General features: G+C 37.6%; 1 protein-coding gene across 1 annotated transcript in view; it reads right to left on the bottom strand.

Moving 5' to 3' along the window:
- Positions 1–20,122, bottom strand: part of ROR2 (receptor tyrosine kinase like orphan receptor 2) — a 158,302-nt gene that overhangs the window by 42,589 nt on the left and 95,591 nt on the right. Inside the window, exon 2 of the mRNA XM_050912922.1 lies at positions 8,601–8,678. Within this exon, the coding sequence (XP_050768879.1) occupies positions 8,601–8,678 (78 nt within the window). The remainder of the gene's footprint in view (positions 1–8,600; positions 8,679–20,122) is intronic.

Below are 20,122 nucleotides of genomic sequence, written 5' to 3'. Positions count from 1 at the left end.
ACTCAAAAATGACACAGAAAGACTGGAGAGTGTCCAAAGGAGGGCCACGAAGATGACCAAAAAGCTGGAGAACCTGTCCTATGAGGAAAGACTTGAAGGAGTTACGTCTCTTCTCCTTGGAGAAGAGAAGGCTCAGGGGGGGACTTCATCACAGTTTTCCAGTACTTAAAAGGCATCTGCAAAGAGGACAGAGACTCTCTCTTCACAAGGAGCCACATGGAGAAGACAACGGGCAATGGGTGCAAGTTGCATCAGGAGAGATTTAATCTCAATAGAAGAAAGAAATTTTTTGCAGTGAGAACAATCATTCACTGGAAAACAATCTCCCCAGAGATGTGGTGGAGTCCCCATCACTGGAGGTTTTCAAGATGCAATTGGGCAGGGTGCTAGATGATCTTGCCTAGGCTCCCTTTCCCAAAAAAGGTTGGACCAGATGATCTTTTGAGGTCCCTCCCAACCTGGGCTGTTCTGTGGTTCTATGGGTCTACGATTCAGCAATCGTGGGGGCAGTCTGAATGTGTTTACACAAGGGAGGTAGAAGAGACAGTTTAAGGTCTTTTTTGAGAAGAAGTTGGGCCACTTCCAGCATGGAACCAGCAGAGAGGTACAATCAGCTGGCTCAGAGATGCTCCTGATTCCTAAGAAGTGAAAGAGACGGAGAAGAATCTTTCTATAAAGGTGGAGCCAATTCAAGTGCTGTAAGTTGACAGCCAGGGAATGTGGTTCTTCTGCCTCTTTGATATACTTTTTGTTCATAACACAGAAGTATATGAAAACTCTGTGTTGTTCTTGTGCCATTCGTCAGTTTTTGTGACATTGGTCAGCTTATAGCTTATTCAAACACTTACCACTATTTCACTTTTCCTGATTTAAAATGAACCAGGTTGAGTCTCTACTTCGCGTTAGTCACGGATATTACATTCAAATAAATTTGGATGAAAACAGATACTAAATTTACTTATTAGGACCAACAAATGTTATTAACTCAAGATTAAATCCATGTTAGACCTTTCTGTTTTACCAGTTAAACCGGAGTTACTGTAGGAAGTAATTTGGTCCATAGCTTTTAAACAATCCAAAATATTTCATATGAGTTTATGAATCAGATCCTATTAATAACTAGAACAAAACTATTACCACCAAAAGCAATGCCAAAGATTTATGGATGAATTCAGACCCAGTGTGATTAGATACACTTCCCCTGAAGTCAGTGTAACTGAATCCATTTCCTGCAGGTCAGAATTTGGCTTTAGTTCATTATTTCTCCTGCCAATTTTACAGGCATTTTCTGCAGTGTTTTATATTACTCTGTTATTACAAATCAAGTAATAAATATTTTAACCTGCTGAACTTTGAAACACTTGTGTTTTCTTCAAAGTTCTGCAGAGCAGCTTAGGAGCAGCAGGGCAACTCACTGCCGATCCACTGCCTCTGTCTGTACCCTGAAGTGCACACTCTCTATTTGCTAGTTTCATTTCCTCTTTGAGAAACAATGCTAAAGCCTGGTGTTTATGTACTTACTGAATCTGAAGTAATTGTATGACAGAGCGGGCAGCCATTTGTTGTGCTGCTCTGTTATTTGGTGTCCACTTTAGATAACCCATAATTGCAAATCTTTCAAACAAAGTGGAAAATTTAACCAACCATGTTCTTAAGAATGTTTTTCTTATTTAATTTCTGTGGTGATAATCAGCAGTTACTTTTTGTGATGTACATCACACCACAAACACTGTGTGGATGCCAGCTTGATGCAATGGTTTAGGGAAAAAACAAACTGTTTCCCAGGATAAATTGGGACCTCAACAATGTGCAAAGCAAATTTTTTCCAATGTAGTTCTCTTTCTCTCTTAATAAATATTCCTTTGGACAGGTATGGAGGAAAATGAAATGTGAAGGCACTAGGACTTGTATTTACCTTGTGTCCTATATTTTGTGTTATGCATCAGTCAACTAGAATTTTGTAAAACTTGAACAGATTTGTTAATCTCTTTTAATATTGACATACCTTTGAAACAAAGAATAAATACTCTCTATAAAATATTTTGGGCTTGCTATGTATAAACAGCATTACTAAACTTGTAAATGTCATATTATAAACAATTATATTTCATTTGAGATACGGATATCAAATAGAATTTTTTAAAAATCTGAGTATAATGGCCAGCAATTTTCTGTGTTACACAAATACTATTGTTATATACTATTTTCTATACTCTGGTTTAGTTCCAAGGGTCATTGAAATGAAGGAAAATGCTTCCTTTGCCTTCAGTGTTCTTTGGCTTGGCTTGAAGTACTTCAAAGGGAAAAGCTATCTGGTGGATATTTCTGCATTTGCTGTAGGCAAAGATGGTCTAAATTACATTTCTCTTTTATTATGGTTTCCAACATAGTATACAACCAATACTAATATTTATTTTGCTTGAACAGAGTAAAAACTGTTCTGTCAAGAACCTATGAGAGGATAATGCAACTTAAGCTATATATTATGTTATACTGTCATACTCTATGTACCCTATGAATAAAGTAGCTTAGTGAAATGACTGACACGAATTCTGGCAAAACTCCTTCATATTTTGAAATGCCTTTATTAGGTTGCCAGTATTTCATATTTTTAAATGGAATAAATTTGCTATAAATACATCAAACAGAATCCCACAGCAAATCAAAATTGAGATGACAGGTCTATTTTCTGTGTTTTGGCAAGAATATAAAAATAAACTTTTCCCCCATGTGTCAAATCATTGTCAAGATATGCACAAGAATAGATACTAAGCTAAAAACATAAAGGGTGCAACTATCACTGAGACCTCACATGCATATTATTTTTCTTAGTTTTATTTATATTATTCTGGCACTTAGATGTCCAAGTTATTGCCTCAACCCATATGTGCTATTCTTGGCAAGAACACAATATAAAATGATTGCTCTGCTTCTGTTGTTTTAAGATCTTAGCTGTGATTTTGAAGTTCATTCTAAAAAAAGTATTTTAAACCTCTTCAGTTACTTTAGATCAAGTTAATTCTGGCTTAGCTGTTTTCAATTTGAGTTTTGGTTTCTATTAATTTTTTGTTGTTGTGGCTCCTTTTTCCGTATATGATTTTAAAAATAGTTATGCATTCATAATTTTCAAACCAGCTTCGTGATGGCATCCATGAATAGCAATTATTCAAAATTTGCAACTCTTTTTATCTCAGAACTTCTAAATCATTTATGAATATTGAAGTCTCATGAGATGGGAAGATATCATCAATCTTATTTTCCAAAAGTGGAAACTAAAGCAAAGGGAGTTTAAGTGACCTCCCAAATTCACACATGGACTAAGTGGCAATATGTATGATACTATACTGAGTTTCACATCTTTCTATGTTCCTGAGATAATGAGGATATGAGATAATTATCCATTTTTGTGGAACAGTTGATTCCCTTTTCTTTCTGCATTGCACAAGGGAAACAAACACTGAATGTTCAATTTCTGAGAAAAAGAAAGGAAAATTTGAGTCATAAATTGCTAGATACCTGAAGATACAACAATCTCTTCAGAACAAATAGTAATAATTACATATATGTTTTATCACTTTTTAGCATACATATTTCTCGATAAGACATATGTATGTTATTTAAATAACTTTAGATCCAACAGTCAAAAAAGCCCATAAACCCATCTGTTCGGTATTACAGAACACATCACAACTTACAGCAGTTTTGGCTTTAGATACTCAAAATTTAAAATCAGCTGTTTTAAAAAAAAAACAACAATACTTTTTGTCTGCATAACTGCATACAATTTAGAGCATTTTCAGATTCATGGCATAAAAGTTTTCAATGTTCAAAACCACTAAAAATATGTATATTATGATTTGTTTAAAAAGCAATGTGGGATTTTTTTTCCCTCAGTCCCTTTCTTTTTCTTTTTTTTTTCCTCCCCACCCTTTTTCATTTTTGTCTTCAAATAACTCTTTGTTCATTTTGTTAGATATAAATAAAAGAACATGGTTTCTCTCGCCACAACTCTTTCAAATGACAATCTTCTGCGATGGTGTTTTAAGACTAATATAATCTTATATCCAATACAAAAGATTTTATTGGAAAACATTTTGAGTAATTAATCTAATGATATTTCCATTAAAAGTGAATTCATAATTTCCTATAATAAGAACCTAGGAACCATACTTTAGCTTATGGAATAGCTGATTATTAACAAGGAATCACTTGAGGAAGACAACACTGTTCCCAAATTTACTGTGTTATGAATACAGTAATAAGTATAAAGTGTTCACAGAATTGACAGATAATCTGTAAAGAATAACAAAGGGTTGCAGAGTGTTCTGGGCTTATAAAAAAACTGAACACTATTTTAAGAGAAAACAAACATGAAAGTTGCTGAAATTCAAAGCATTTCTTTCTAGAGGTGTGTATAGCAACACTGCTGTAAGTACAAGAGTTTAGGGGACGTGAATCACACCATCACACCTTAGCGGGTGGTAGGAGTCCAGTAAAGTGACTCTTTCCACAAGTAAATCAGGACTGGAAATACACTGAGAAACACCATCCTAATAAGCAGGGGAGATAGAAGTCTAAGACTCATGATTTCTTGCATAGACCATTTTCCTAAATACAAAGTAGTCTTCCCAAATCTTCACCCCTCTGCTTTATTTAACCACAATATGAAGATGAGCGATCTACAACATATTGGAGCCAGGTTAGGAAATGGAAGGGATGTTGGCAGCACTCCCAAAATACACATGAGCAGTTAAGAAAACTACACTGTTATATACAGCCACATAGTATTTCCTGATAAATTGATACCTTTACAGCATAATTTAATCCCATTATTTGCACCCCATCTTCCACACTATTTGTGATCTCAATGTACAAAAATGCAGCCAGAAGCATGTAAAATAAAGCGATTTGGATCACATGCACTTCAAATGTACTTTGGAACAAATTATAGCCAATTCAGGAATGAAGTAGAATTAGCATTGAAATACTGCCACAGCGTGCACATTGTCCTCCACACCCAAATCCATGGGCTTAAGCTCTCTTATTAGCAGCAGGAAACCTATTTTTGAGCAGTATTTTCTTATACTTGAAGGACTGAAGATTTTACCTAGCCCAGGAATCCAATTCTACGGGGTGGAATGGTTTTGTTTTCTTGTTTTCTGAACTCCCAGATGAGACTGTGAAGAGGAAGGTACTACCTGTACTAGCCTACTGCCCATTTAGAAGCAGATCTTTGTGGGGCACAACAGTGCAGTTAGGATGTGGACTGTTCTTTGGGTCACCAGTCACGTAGATAAAAAGCCACCACTTTTAGAATACATACAAATGATTCCTGACAGGTTACCTTACATCAAGTCAAAGCAACCAGGATAGCCCAGTCATAACTTGGATTTATCATATATTCATCCTCTTGAACCAGAATAAGTTCCCAGATAGACTTGTGCAAAAACCACAGTTAAGGTCAGAGGCTTGAGGCATCATGTCTCCTGGAGCAACCCAACTCACTCAATGTCTCAGCTATTGCAGGTTGCCCTTACTCATGCATTTCTTTAACTATTAAAGTGTATTGCTCTAACATTCCCACCACCAGACATTATTTATGATGTAAGATTTTACTGGCAGCTCATCTACGCATTAAGAGTTCGCATTTTACCCTTTAATACCTTCCCCAGGTTTGTTTTGAGAGTATGAGATTGCGAGCAGTGAGACCCTCCGAGATGATGCACTAACAGTGCTCATCACCAAAGAAAAACTTGTTTTCCGCTTGTGCCACAACTCTTGCTTTTATTTGTGATTAACAGGTATGTTCTTTTTCTCCTCTGGGCTTCAGAAAGGAAAGCTCCCTGTTGACCTTGTCCTGGCTGACCCTCTGCTGCAGTGAGAGAGAGAGGGAACTTTGCTCCTTCGCCAGCATCACCCTCTTCCCCAGCATCACCAGCAGGAAAAGCTGGCCGAGAGGAAGGTGGGCAGAGAGCAGTGCAATACCCAGCAGGCAGCGAGCCTGGGTGTTTCCAGACAGGAGCATGGAGCTGACACTGTTCTGCCTCTTGATCAGGGAAAAGAGACTTTTTAGGAACCCGGGAGAGTTTGTTGGAGTGTTTGTTGCAAAACATAAAGACACCAAGACTGAAAATCAAGATTGAGGAAAGCATCATCTTTACAAAGACTCACTGGACTGGGAGGAGATTTGTGTTCAAATCTTTTATTTTTATTCCAAAGCAGACCTAAGTTCTTCTACAGTAAATACTCACTGTTCTGCTCTGGTTTGCAGTGAAACATCACTCAGAGGCAGTGCTTTTCTGGTGGCTCAGGTGCTCACTTAAAGGAAACAGGGGAAGATAAATTCTCCTCAAAGCCCTAGCCGAGTCATGGTCCTATCCCATCAACTATCAAAAGGCTAGCTTCACTTGTAGGAAGAGACTTGCAACTTTTTGAAAGTGCACATTACTAATAATACCTTGCTTAACCTGGTTACTTGTTTGGAGACAGAACTGTTTTTCAAGACTTCTGGAGGATTTAGGGGAGAGGGTGTCCAATATGCTTAGTACTTCTAAAGTGGCTTTAACTTTGGGCATTATTAAACCCTATTTACTATTATTTTCAGGCCTGTTGTAGGTCTGTTCTACAATCAGAAAAAAATAGAGGTCATAAACAAATCAGAATAACTAAACGTTTCTCAAGGAAGGAAAGAAGGTTGATGTGATCGAAGAAGCTGAAGGACTCCTTCTAATGGTCTCAATAGTATGCACAAACTGTGAACTGTCCAATGATTTTTTGAAACAAAACCTGCTACCTCATGCTATGATATGGAAACACATGGGTTAACATTCCAAGCACAGAAACAAAAAATTTCAACCAAGAGATTTTTGCTTATTTGGAGAATTTTGTAGCCACAAAAATAAAAGGGGAGCAAAACGAGGCCGTTTCCAGACCAGGCATGCTGGAAACTAACAACTGATTCTATACCAATGAGTCATATAAGAACAACGGTGTCTTTTTTTTCTGAAGGAAATACAAATTCCTTATGATGTAGAAATGTTTGAGATGTGATTAATTACTTCCTTAGACAGGTATTGCCTGTGGCCCTGCAAAAAAAGGAAATAACTGCAACTCCTTTCTCAGCAAGAATTTAACCAAGTAATGTCACATGAAAAAAACATTTTCTTTTATGTCTGTACCCTTAAAAGCTCAGACATAACAAAAGAGTAAAGTGGGACCAACTTGCCAAGTAAACAAGTCTGTCAGATGCAGTTAAAGATTAAACATGGACCTTTTCCCATCAAAAGTAGTGGGTACGTGAGTGTGGAGTGAATAAAACAACTGTAGTATACAGTGCTGCTGACAGGAATGACTTTTACTGAAATTTATTCCCACAATGGAGGACAAAGTTTAATCCTCTAAAATAATTTGGGAGCTTCAGGAAGTGGAAAAGGGTTGAGGAGTACACAAAGTCTTCCTCCCAAATGGGAGGGACACAGTCCCACACTGATGATCAGTAGGAACATGGTTAGAGATATGCGAACATAAATATGCCTTTTTTAATGCAATTAAGGATAGAAATTAATGGAAGATTCTGGAAAAAAGCTTCTAATAAGCATAGTCAGGGTAAGAAATCTAACTCGCGTTCAGGTGAAGCACAATAAGGATTACATGACATCGGATATCTATGAGAATAGAGAATATATTCCAAGGTACCCTCAAAATTTATGTTCCTCTGAAAGAGAAGCTCCAAGAAGAACACCTGACCAGCACCTCAGAGCTTCACAGGCTTCAACATGTGCTCATCTTACGGAGAATGCTAATGATAAGGCAGAAAGTAGGCTAAGCTCTTCATGCTAACAAGATTATCTGACATTTTTTCTAAGTATCAGGGTTGACTTTACAACAGCAGTGCATCCATACAAAGAAAAAATCTGTACTACAAATGAGAAAATACATTTCTTCAGGTAGAACACTGAAAATCTCCTGCTTTAGGAAGTTGCACCAAATAGTAATTGGAATCACAATTTGCAGTAAATATGTGCATTTTCAGATCCAAGAATAGCATTTGGATCTATAGTTTAAGTGATAAAGTATCATAAAAATTTATGCTAACTAACAAGTTACTAGAAATTCTGTCATTACAGTCTGTTTTTTAAAAAAATCACTCATGCTCAGAGCTACTTAAAAAGTAAGTATTCTTGTGTTGCCATGGGCTAGATTTAATTATCTCAACCCAAAGATATTTAGAGATACCAGTACTTCAGATTTACCTATAGATGCCAAGTGTGGCACTGTACAAAATTAAATCATTTTCATGGTAGCGAAGTGACAGAAAATATGCTAGGAAGGTAATAATAGCCCTCTGTGTTTGGGTCAAACATCTAATCCCTCAGGGTGGGGGGACTAAACATGCTTAAAAATTAATTTTTATAGACTCCTGTAACCTTGCTATCCCTGCTTAGAATCAGAAGTATTAAGTCACACAAGGCTGCCTTTCTTACAGACTTGTATTCACAGGTAAATCAAGTGAACATATAATAACAGGATTTTGCTGGTCCTTTCTAAAGTGTGCTTATATTTGGGCAGGCGGAAGAAAAAGTAACTACAACTAATTTTACCTTTAGGTGTTGGAATTGGTCTCTCAAGTCCATCTGCATGACCTAAGGGGTCATTTGAATCTGGAATTTCCATTTCACCTAGGAAGAAAAAAGATTTTGTTGAATTGAGGTTCTGAGTTAATCTTTCTCTTAAACAGCATTACAACAGTGAGTTCAGCAAACTCATTCAGTCCAGATCCTGGTTCCAGAATAGCATACAGGAAACACCTACTAACGAGGTCAGGATTTATCCATCGCACATTAGAAAACTTTACAATAATTTACCTTGTGGATTTACCTTGTGCTTGGGCAGCATTAAAAACTACTTTCCAGTTCTTACCAGAATAAAATTCACACAGTTTTACAAAGAACGCAAACATTTCCTGAAAGCAGTGCTGGCCCAGCATATTAAGCAGTACCTGAGCTTTATTGATAATCTCAGTTACAAAATGGCATAAATCTGCTTTTGAAGTTACATTACAGTAATTCAGATTCTATTTCCAGAGGTCAGACTCATCATCTCTGCTGGCTTTCTTATCCTGTTCTCAGCCACGTCCCTAAAAGATATGTCTCAGAAATGAAAATATAATAACCATTAGCCAAGTATTCCAAAAAGTGATGAAACAGAAGGACATCCTTCTGTGTGCCCTCCTTGTTTGTGTCTAACATACATCAGAACAAGCTAGAAACAATGTTTAGCCAGTAGCTACTGCAGACAGCAGGCAATACTTCCATGTTCCTTTGCTTTTGCAGGTCTTACAAAACCCTGACCATTGTAAAAGGGGGGTTCACCTGTCCACTCTCCCTTTTGAAAATATGATGCTGTGAGGAACAGAGCTGAACTTATAAATCAGATAAAGCTATAGGCATGCTTTTACTAAAACAACTTCTCAAATGACATCCCCTATATTTTTGTATTTCCTAATTTACATTCAGTTACCCAAATTCCGTATCACCTTGGCATAACAGCAAGAGAGCATGCAAATCTAAGGTCATCAGGATCTAAAGTGAAAGATCTGGGTTTTGTTGTAGATTTGTTAGGGGTGTACATGGTAATGTTTGTGGTAAAATGAAACTAGGGAAAAGACTCTCCCTCTTCTTTTTGTCCCCATTCCCCTTCCTTCAGACTAAACCCTACAACACCATTCTGACTGCAAGTCACAGTGATGAAACACAAGTAACCTCATCTCTATCTTCCACCGCATTATGAAAATAGAAAAGAATCGAGACTGTCATTATTTTTATGTCTCCTTTATGCTTTTACCCATTATTTGAGAACAGAAGATTTAGCTAACTTGCCTTTAAGTTTACCTGGTGAAACACAGAAATCAGAGACAACCTCTACCTCAGGCTGGGTCTGAAAGTATTTATTTTGTCACAGTACTGCCACCTTGTCGCTACTTCATCCCTCCATCTCCCACTGCTTGAGGTTCCTAGCCTGTCAGTACTACTGATTCCACTTGAGTTGTGTGCTCATTCCCAGACACCCCAATTAGAGTGATGGCGAAGACAGTGCTGTACCCCCGGTAAGACACTCTCTTTCAAATTGAAACAGCTAAGGCTTGGGCAGACATAATCTTCTGCCACTCCCAGCACTGCCCAACGGAAATGATAGATAAGTCTTCATCTGCAGTCTAGAGTGAGAACTGGAAATGGGTGGCCAAGGTGGTGGCATCTTAAATTGCCATTGTAAATCCTGCCCCAGTGTGTCTTCACACCCCGAGGGCATGATGCAGACTCAGTGCCTGATTTTTTACTACACCAAAGTTTTGTTGATTTTTTTGATTCAGTGTGAACTGATGAATGCATGATAGGGATATTTCTGTCAAATTTCAGCAGAGATACATCATGTTTCCTTTTTACCAAGGGGCAGCAAGGCAAGTTCACCTCTATTTCCTTGCTTCTGCTTGACCTCCTCTATGTCACACAAGGTGTTTAGAACAGGACAGCAACACTCACTGGCCACAAGGAAGATAAATCCAAGATGAGACATTGGAGTAAAAAGAAGAGTAGGAAAAGCAACTGTTCTTTTAGGCCACAAGCACCTGCACTTGGCTTGTTCTGGTGATCATAATCCACCAGTATTCACAGGATCCTTTCTTAGGGCCACTTGGTTGCTTAACATTCAGACTCCAAACTGCCCAAGATCTGAGTGGCACTTTTGGTTTAATACCATGTGTTCTACTTTAAAATAGTTGTTTCCATTTCTTCAGTCATTTAGTGGGATTCACAACAGGAAAAAACATTGGAAGCTCAGATAAAAGAGCACAGAAATTTCTTCCCTCCTTCCCAGACTCATATCTCTTAATTTTTTAAAGCGTTTCAAAACAAAGATGGAAAGAAACAAAAGCATTCACTGATTTGAGAATGTTTCAATAATAGTTTCGTGTGATTCACTTTTGTGCTTGATACATTTATATCTGGAAAAAACATTAATCTCCAGATGTGCTTTACCAGAGAACAATTACAAACCATAGACACCACCTACCAGCAAAGTCTCCATAACTAAGCAAAGTTAAATTTGAAAATCCTTTGTGTACTTTGTAAATTATAAATACAAAACAGCTCTGTCACTTAAACTTGCTTTTATGAAAGAAACGTATATTTTCTGTAATCTGCAGAATTCCACTTTGACCACATTTATTATGAATTCCAAGCTTTAACCCTAAAGTTTCTATACCACAACTTAAAACACCAAAAAGTTATTATCAATATGAAAAACTAAGTTTTTTACACCATAAATGCTTCTGGATCAGACGACCAACAAGTCGCTACAACCAAATAAAACCTTTTCCTCTTGAGTTAAACAGAATTTAAAAATCCTGCAGTCAAGAACTTCAAGGAAAAAGCTGTGTATTCCTGTTGAATATTATTCTCAGTGCTTTCTGATTGTGCATTAATAACTTAGTACATTTTTCCTACTAGGAGTAAATCCATGGTGTTTTCTTCAACAGATAATAATTCTTGTTGTCATTTTTTCTTCAGTTCCCCTCACTGTAGTGCAGATGCACTCCTAATCATGTGCCATCACCAACTCTCTGCAGTCTTAGTCTTGTTTGAAGATCCCTACATAACTGTGCTCCTGTCCACATCTGATTTTTAACTTATGATGTCTCTTTTCCCACTTTGTTTATTCAATATTTCAGTAAGGGTATCCCATTTTGCTTTTCTTCTTCCTACTTTCTGTGTCTTTTCCTGGCAGCATTTTTATGTGTTGTTCCGTTGCCTAAAGGGGAGAAAAATCCACAAAGTAATTTTAGGTGTCCAACTTTCACTGTCCGTGATGATCAGTAAACAGCTACTGCTAGAAAACATATAATCGTTCATTAAACTGATTTTAGATGCAACAAAGATATTAGTCACATCTTTTTTCATATCTATTACAAATACAGCATTGTCATACAATGCTAAGAAAAAAGGTAGACTTGCAAAACACAAAAGTGGCAGAACAACAGCAACCCACAAAACAGTTGTTATTAAAAACTGATAAGAAGAGAAATGCTCAATATTTGAACCTTACGTGTGATATCAACTCACACTGGCAAGAAGTATGCTAACTAGCATGCTACTACATACATATGTAGCTAACTGAAGACAAATAGATCACCATGGTGTCTGGAAAGTGTCTTAATGAACACATCCACACTGGTGTATGAAGAACCCCCACAGCAGGCTGGACAACTGTGCAGGTATGTACAGAAAACAGCTGCACAGGCTTGTACAGTCCAAGCCTGAAAGAGTTCCTGGCAGAGGGCTTTGCGTGGCCAAGATGTTCCTGGAATGGAGAAGACAAAAAAGAAACGGCTAAAGGGTATACAGGCTATCAAACTCTCTTATTCAAGGCTACTAAAGAAAGTGAAGCAGACAGGGAATAGGAGTAAAGACAGACCTGACTGAGCATAACGGAGACAAATGGAAAGAGGTGCACGTGGAGGAAGCTTATTCTTAATACGACATTTGTTCAGAACTGACTGTGACTACTGAGGACCAAGATCTTGGGCTCAGAATAGTTAGTTCCATCAGAATTGAGCTCAGTTCTCAGAAGCAGTAAGAAAACCAAATCCAGACAGTATTGGGTATTTCTAGGAAATTAATAAAAGAGTAAAACCGAAAGCATCATTATGCTGCTGTGTAAATCTATGGCTTGCTCTCATACACTGAACATTGCATGCTGTTGAGGTCCTCTCATCTCAAAAAGGGTTCAGAAGAGTTGGAAGAGTTTCAGAGAAGAGCAATGAGGATAATTAAAGTTGTAAAACAGGTTTTGTACAGCTGCTAGGATTTGTCGCTCTGGGAAGGAGATGGCTGAGGTCAATGACAGTAAAGGTCTATGGAGTCATGAGAGTCTTAGAGAGGATGGACCAATGTCTTGATAAAAAAAATGGCAGCATGAGGGAAAAACAGCAAAACAAAGCTAAAACAAGGTAAAGTTTTCTCAAACAAGATGTAGTTAGGCTGTGGGCAGAGTTCACATGGGCTACAGGTGAGACTGGGCAAGTTCATGAAGAAAAATCCATTCAGACCTAACTAATTCATAGAAATCCTATGTGGGCAAGGAAGTCCCTGAGCTCAAAATGGCTGGAGATTAGGTAAATACCCAGCATAAAGTAGTACTATATACGCCAGACCTCTTCTTACACTTTTACTTCAGCATCTCGTTTTTGCTGCCATCAGAGCCAAGACACAGGGTTGCATAGATCTCTCATCTGCTCCAGTATGGTTACTCTCACAATTTTAACTCACATATGTTCTCTGCTCAGACATCAAATGTATCACGGCTTATTTCTGAACACCCACTTCTCCAATTTACATTTGCAGAGATAGTGTCAGGTAGAAAAGGTGTCAGGTAGAAAAGGTCACCAGTGTCTGTCCTCCTTGCACATTGCATGACCAGACAAGACTTCAGCATAATCAGAACTCAGCCTTAATGCCAATGGCCAGTACGGACAATGTCTGTGCCAGATGTGCCACATGTCAGATCCCCAGGAATACCCCTCTTTTCAGGGACCACAGAGTCAAGTAAAATGCAGATGCTGTAAATAGTACCTATTTTAAACTGCTCACCCACACAAAAAGGATTTCTTAACTTTTCAGGGCAATAAAGGAAGCTATTTCAACATAAGGAAAATCCCAAATCCAAAAGAGAAACCATATTTAAAGTCAGTGTTCCATATTTCTGATGTATAAAATACATTCTGTTCCTTTGACTTACTATAGCAAACTGCAGCAAGAAAACAAGCAGTATAGAAAATCCTTTTCCAAACTGAATATAAATAATTATTGCTTCTTTTGTCAATTCCCTTCTCCTGAAAATATGAGGAAGATTTGCTTACTGACAAGGTCCAGCACAGGTAGCCCCACTGCTCCGTTTTAGGCACCAATTACCAACAAAGTACACAAGCAAACATCCTCTATTATTGAGACAGGAGTGCCCTTTCACACATTCAAAAACGAAATTGCCCAACTGATCACAACGTCAACTCACAGGGCATACACTATTTGTCATAAAAGAGCTAAATTTCTCTCTCTGAAATGGTTATGAGTTCACAGATCATTCATTACTTGAGAGGTAATTGCAATAAGCAGATTTCAAAATGCTCATGGCCATAAGCAGACATCAAAACAATGCATTAATCTTCATCAAAAAGCCAGTCACAAGGAGGCAGTTATCATAATTGATACCAGGAACAAACCAAGGCCTCCGCCTCACACAGGAAGAGAATAACGAACTCAGGTACTTTCAACCAGAGTGGGCCTGATTAATTTAGAGCAGTTAAGGGCTGGCTGATGCAATGCCATGCAATGTTAATAACTGTCTTTCAGTTCTTGCAGAGCACAGATGAGATCTTAAAAGATGGGGAATTGCACAAATAGTTCCTATTATTTATTAAAAAGGGTAAAAAGGAGTGCCAGAGAATTATAGACCATCAGCTTAACTTCAATTCCTGGAAAAATAATGGAACAAGGAGGTTATTTTTAAGCATTTACAATAAAGCAGAGAGATGAGTAATAACCAACATATAAGCCAACATTGACTTGGCTTACATGGATTAGAATTGAACATAAATCAACAATCTCAAGCTATTGCAAACAAGGCAAACATCATACTGGGACACATAAACAGTAGTAATCCTTCCAGTCTACTCAACGCTAGTAAGGCCCTGGAATGCTTTCTCCAGTTTTTTGTATTCCATTCCAAGATGGATGTGGGTAAAACTGAAATACTACCACTAGTGCCATGAGGATGGTCGACAAAATATGACCAACAAAAAGAAAAAATGAATGACTACTACACCTGCTTAGTCTGAAGGAGATTAGGCATGGACTGAGAGCGAGCATTCTTCAAACACACAGGTCTCAGTGAATGAAATTTTCTGGGGTGGCAGATTAGGCAAGCATCTATTGCATATGATATTGCACAGATACAGCTAATGCTTCTTCTCCCAGGGTGAAACAGGACCTCTTAAGATCTTTTCCAGTTTCATGATTCTATGAGGAAAACAACCATCCTTCTACCATTGTATGTTAAATCCCAAAGCTTACAAATAAATCCTTCAACACTAACAATTGCACATAGCTACAATTAGGGAAACTGCAGATTTTTGTTCAGCCGTCCTGTTTCTGGAGCTGAAACTATTTTCAGATTTAAACAGCTATATGCAACCTTTGCTTCCTGCGACTGTAACCTTTGACTCAAGTTCTAACTTTCTTCCAATAACATAAAACTCCCAAACTCTCTCTCTCCAGCCTAATACCCTCTAATATTCTGTTCTTTTCTTCATAAAACTTTGTTGACCTTCTGTCAATTACTAACCTCTGGAGCTCCCAAACAAAGGGCCCACTGTACCCTTTGATTCAGCTGCCAATCTGATTACTTTGGCTGGGGGAGGCAGGCTGCTTGGGTTGCTGAATCAGGGCCTTTCATTGAAATTTCTCTTTTCCAACATCTGCAGCCCCTGGCAACCAATTGCAGAGTGGGCTTGGCAGACCTGTAAAGGGTGGTGAATAGTCTACAAAAGATGCAGTTTGTAGCATAAAATCAGTGTGCCCCTTTCATAGTGATGGCAGATTAGAACCTCCACAGCACATGTTGCTTAACTGCTGCAGCTTCACATAAAAATAGCTGAAGGTGGGTGACATAACCTGCACTTTTTGTTGCAGTTGCTCTACTTGGACAACGGTGAAGTCTGAAAAACAGGCACTTCTTAGCTTGCTATCAGCTCACAAACCATACTATTCACAGGATAGTATGTTAACTAGTTAATTTAAATTTATTCTTTAGCCATCCAAAATTCTTTAAAATTACTTGCAGCTAATATCATAGTAATAAAAAGTTCTCGCTATGAGACCATTAGAAAGGGAGTAAGCTTTTCTAAGCCTGCTCTGGTATAACATCAAAATAACATTAAATAAGTGTATTTAAAGTAAAACCAACACCAGCCTGCAAGTCACAGAACCTTCAGAAAGCTGGTAGAAAACACAGACAAGAAACCTTTTACAAGAGCCAGGGTTGAGTTATACAGAATAAATTCCCACAATTTATAAGCATTCCTTATTGAAGCAAATCTCTTGTTCCAATAGTGTGAATTTTCCCTTCTTTAGTTTTTTTTATATTTTACCTAATAGCTATATTGAAATGGTTTCATTTCAGTAAGTATCAGGAAAAACACTTTGTTGCAAAATGTAGGAACTACACTAGGGGACAAAGGCAGATCTGAGGTTTATGATCTGTAGCAATGAAAAGGGCTTCAGTATTTGTTTTGGACAGAAAAATTATCATTGATTTAAAATACAATTCCAAACACACACAAATGTTAAACCACCTTCATTCTGCACAGTGAGACCTCATTTCTCAAACACATCTTAACAGAGACTCGAAATCCTATACTTTGACATCCTTTTGTCAGTTAAATGCATAAAGAGGGAATCTGCATATTGCATTAATCTCTGTTACTGTGAAAGTTTGTGTTCACAGACTGGTCCAAGATAGACTAGTTGTCGGTTTTGGAAAACTAGTAGTCAAGTGCATGATGAAAAAGCTGCTTTACAAATTTCACAAGGTTCCTGAAGGAACTTCCTCATTTAATAAAACAGTCCTTATTAATCTACCATCAAACCACCCAAAAACACAGTAGAAGAAATCATCTGGCCATCAGCACAAAACTGCAGAGAAGGAATGATTATCGATTTCCACACAGCGCTGCAATGAACCTCCAAAATGGAAAAAAGTATACTGAGGATGCAGTTTATCTTCTTAGTCATCAGCCAGGCACCTCACCAAGTACTATGAAGTCAGTGTGAAAAGAACAAAATCAGATAAGTCATTTAAAGTATTATTACCAGGGATTCAAACACAGACTTCAATGAATACTTTGATTTATTTTAATGCCTCATACTGTTAATGCATATTTTACATTAACCACACACAGCTGCATTTTCAATTGCACTGTCAATCTTTACCCTTTCATTATACAACCCTCATCATTGAGCTTAGCTATTAAATAACTTAGATTCTTCCTCCTGCAACTCATATTTGCCACTTAAAATGAGAGTTCAGAAATGTTAGTGAGACAAACCAAAGCTAAAGATTTATTCAGATTTTATTCACAGAGAAACCCTCATTAACAGCTGTCGCAACATTACAGTAAAACAAACAGCACCCATGGAAAAGAAGATACTCATTTTAAGTCACCATTTTCAGTGCACAACCAAGTTCTGAAGCTGATAAGCTTTGAATTACAAATGATTCTATTAATTCACAGCCAAAACACTCTTTTGATAAAGTTACAATGAAGTCTAGCTTCTCTTCTTTTACAACACAGAGCGGAGATCACTAAACAGGAACCCAGCCTGCATGAAGGAATATCCAAATCCTATTTTCAGTTCTTAGGACTTCCTGCAAAGTCCTGGCCAAGTCACCTTAGGCCAGATTGCTAAAAGCATTTGATGCCAAAAGATGCAGACAGATGTCTACCAGGATTTTCAAAAGCACATGGGCACCCAAATCTCATGTCTGCAGTAAACATCCCTTAATCTTTTGTACCTCAGTTGCCCAGGGGCTGAGAGGGGGAAAGGTTAGCTCCCTGATGTGGTTCCCAGTGCAGCTGCCTGAGTGTTTGAGTCAGCACAAGGAAGGGAGCAGCATGGAAGCAAGAAGCTGGGGCAGAGAAAAGGCGAGAGGGAGTTTTTTGACGACTGTGGTGATTTATGCCACTTTCAACTGATCACAGAATTCCAGAGTTAAACCTTATTCCTGCACACTGCGGCAGAGAAACCCTACAGTCACTGCAGAGCGCTAGCTTTGCTCCTAGTAAAGAAAGGCAAAAATTAAAGCACTATTTGGAAACAAATTAAGATGTAATTATGCCAGTAAAACTGTTCTGAATGTTTAATAAATAAGAATAAAATCCACTGCATTTGCAGCATAAAATACTTGAGGCTTTTTAAACCACAAATGCATTTCAATGTCATTTCTAATTTAACAACAATAGAACTAAGTCTACTAGCTATCACAAACATAGCTTTTCTGTACAACTATATGTTGAGCAGTCCAAGTCAATATACCGAGAAACATATAAAAGCCTTGAACCATAGAAAAAACACAAGTCATTCTGGATTTCATAACAAATAGTCTTTGTTGGTAATGGATTATGCTAAAAAAAAAAAAAAGTAAAAAAAAGTAAAGCAATTGTGGGTACATTCCAAAGCTCTTCACCACCTCAGCTGTAAAATCACAGTTTAAACACAACCAATAGAGGCTCTGAACACACCTGCAGTAGCTCAAAGAACACCAAGCAACATGATAATTATCCATGGCATTATTACATGATTGATTATTTTACTGCTTCTGGCTGCGAAAACAAAATAGTCTCAACCAAAAGGTTGAAAATAATCATGATTTATGAGTATAACACTCCATCAACTGGGATAAACAGTGATTTTCACAGTGCTCTTTTTTTCTGAAAAATAATTTAAAATCCAAAAATGCCAGTCCTGTTTGCAGCCTTAGGCTGAAATCTTTAAGACTCCAATTCAGAAAAACACCTCTAGTCAGACAGACACTTAAAAATAGGCTTATTTCTAAGCACACTCTTAAATGCTTTCCTATATTTGAAACAAAACTACAACATTAATCTCCCTCAGTCTAGGTGGTAATATAAAAACAGCACAGATCACAACTGAGTGTAACAGAATATAGTAGAAGCTGCTATTACCTATCCTAATGGTTATTCTGACTGGGTTGACAACTACAGGCAGTGGAACTACTGTAAGCGTAAAAAACCCTTCCTACACTTTGCTTAGTTTTCACTCTCTAATTGTGTTTCAAAAGCAGGAATTGCAGCACCAGTCTTGGAAGGTAGGGCAGTTACAGCCAGCCACTTCGCTCTCTGGAAAATAGTGAGAGTAAATAGCACGTTCGTATTAATCAGAGCACTTTTTGAATGATAAAAGTATTTATGGGTAAGTATTATAACCATCTTCCTCACAGAAAAGATACAGTGGAGACCAATGAATAATTAATTCTCAAACCCCAGTACCTGATACTAAACACTAATTTGAGAAACCTGGGCACCCAGGCAGGAGGCCTGGGTTATGAATATTCTAAGAAACCAAGGCTGGGAAATGAACCAATGATAGAGCAATACTCATCCTTAAATAAACTCATTAAATAGGTGCTCATGTTCTTTCCTATCACCAAGCATCACAATTTTTTAAAAGACCCAAGTAGATAGAAAAGTATGCTTCTAGCTATCTGGAGCTCTACCCACCCACTTGGGACTTGTCTCCACTAAGTCATATTAGAACATGATTTTACAAAGTTACGCTGCTAATATGTAATACCAAATACAGTGTTCAAAGAGAAGCAGCTGCTCATTATTCAAAATTATTTCTTACTATAGGTGTTGCTCATGACCAGTTGGCATAAAGTTAAATACACCAGATTCAATTCTTAAAGAGGGCACATTTCTTTTTAACACAAACTATCTTGGTTTCTAGATCAAGTGCTTAAAAGTCTTAATTTTCTGCTCAAAGTTCTCTTTATAATAAGTAATTAGTTACGGTCTATATACACATAAAAAGAGTAATTCCTCTCCCCCACTAACAGTTCAGCTTGTACTGATGGCCGTGGAGCAAGTATGGAGGGAGCAAGTCACTGTGCAGGTGTTGTGGCCAGGCAAGTCACAAGTGAGCACTCCCAGCACTTGTGACCAGATAAAATATTGTTGGTGACTAAACATCATTGTGTGAGAGTGTGTGTGTGCGTTCACGTGTGCACATTTGCGTGTGGGTGTAGAAAATGGAGGACAAAGACAAGAAAGGACGCCAGGATGTAAAGGAAACTAACACTTGATCCATATTTTAGCCACTGAAAAATGCAAACCAGTTATTCTAATTGAAAGTTTGAAATATATGTTATTGATTCATTTTGGTAGGCTTTTCTACATTTTCACAGCATGGAGTTATTTATTTAAACAACATTAATAATAAAGTTTAAATAATATTTGTATTTCTTTATTTGAGAGTAAATATCTAAACCACAC

Source organism: Gymnogyps californianus, chromosome Z, assembly GCF_018139145.2.
Source record: "Gymnogyps californianus isolate 813 chromosome Z, ASM1813914v2, whole genome shotgun sequence".
Lineage (NCBI taxonomy): Eukaryota > Metazoa > Chordata > Aves > Accipitriformes > Cathartidae > Gymnogyps > Gymnogyps californianus.
This window is presented reverse-complemented; position numbering and strand designations above follow the sequence as displayed.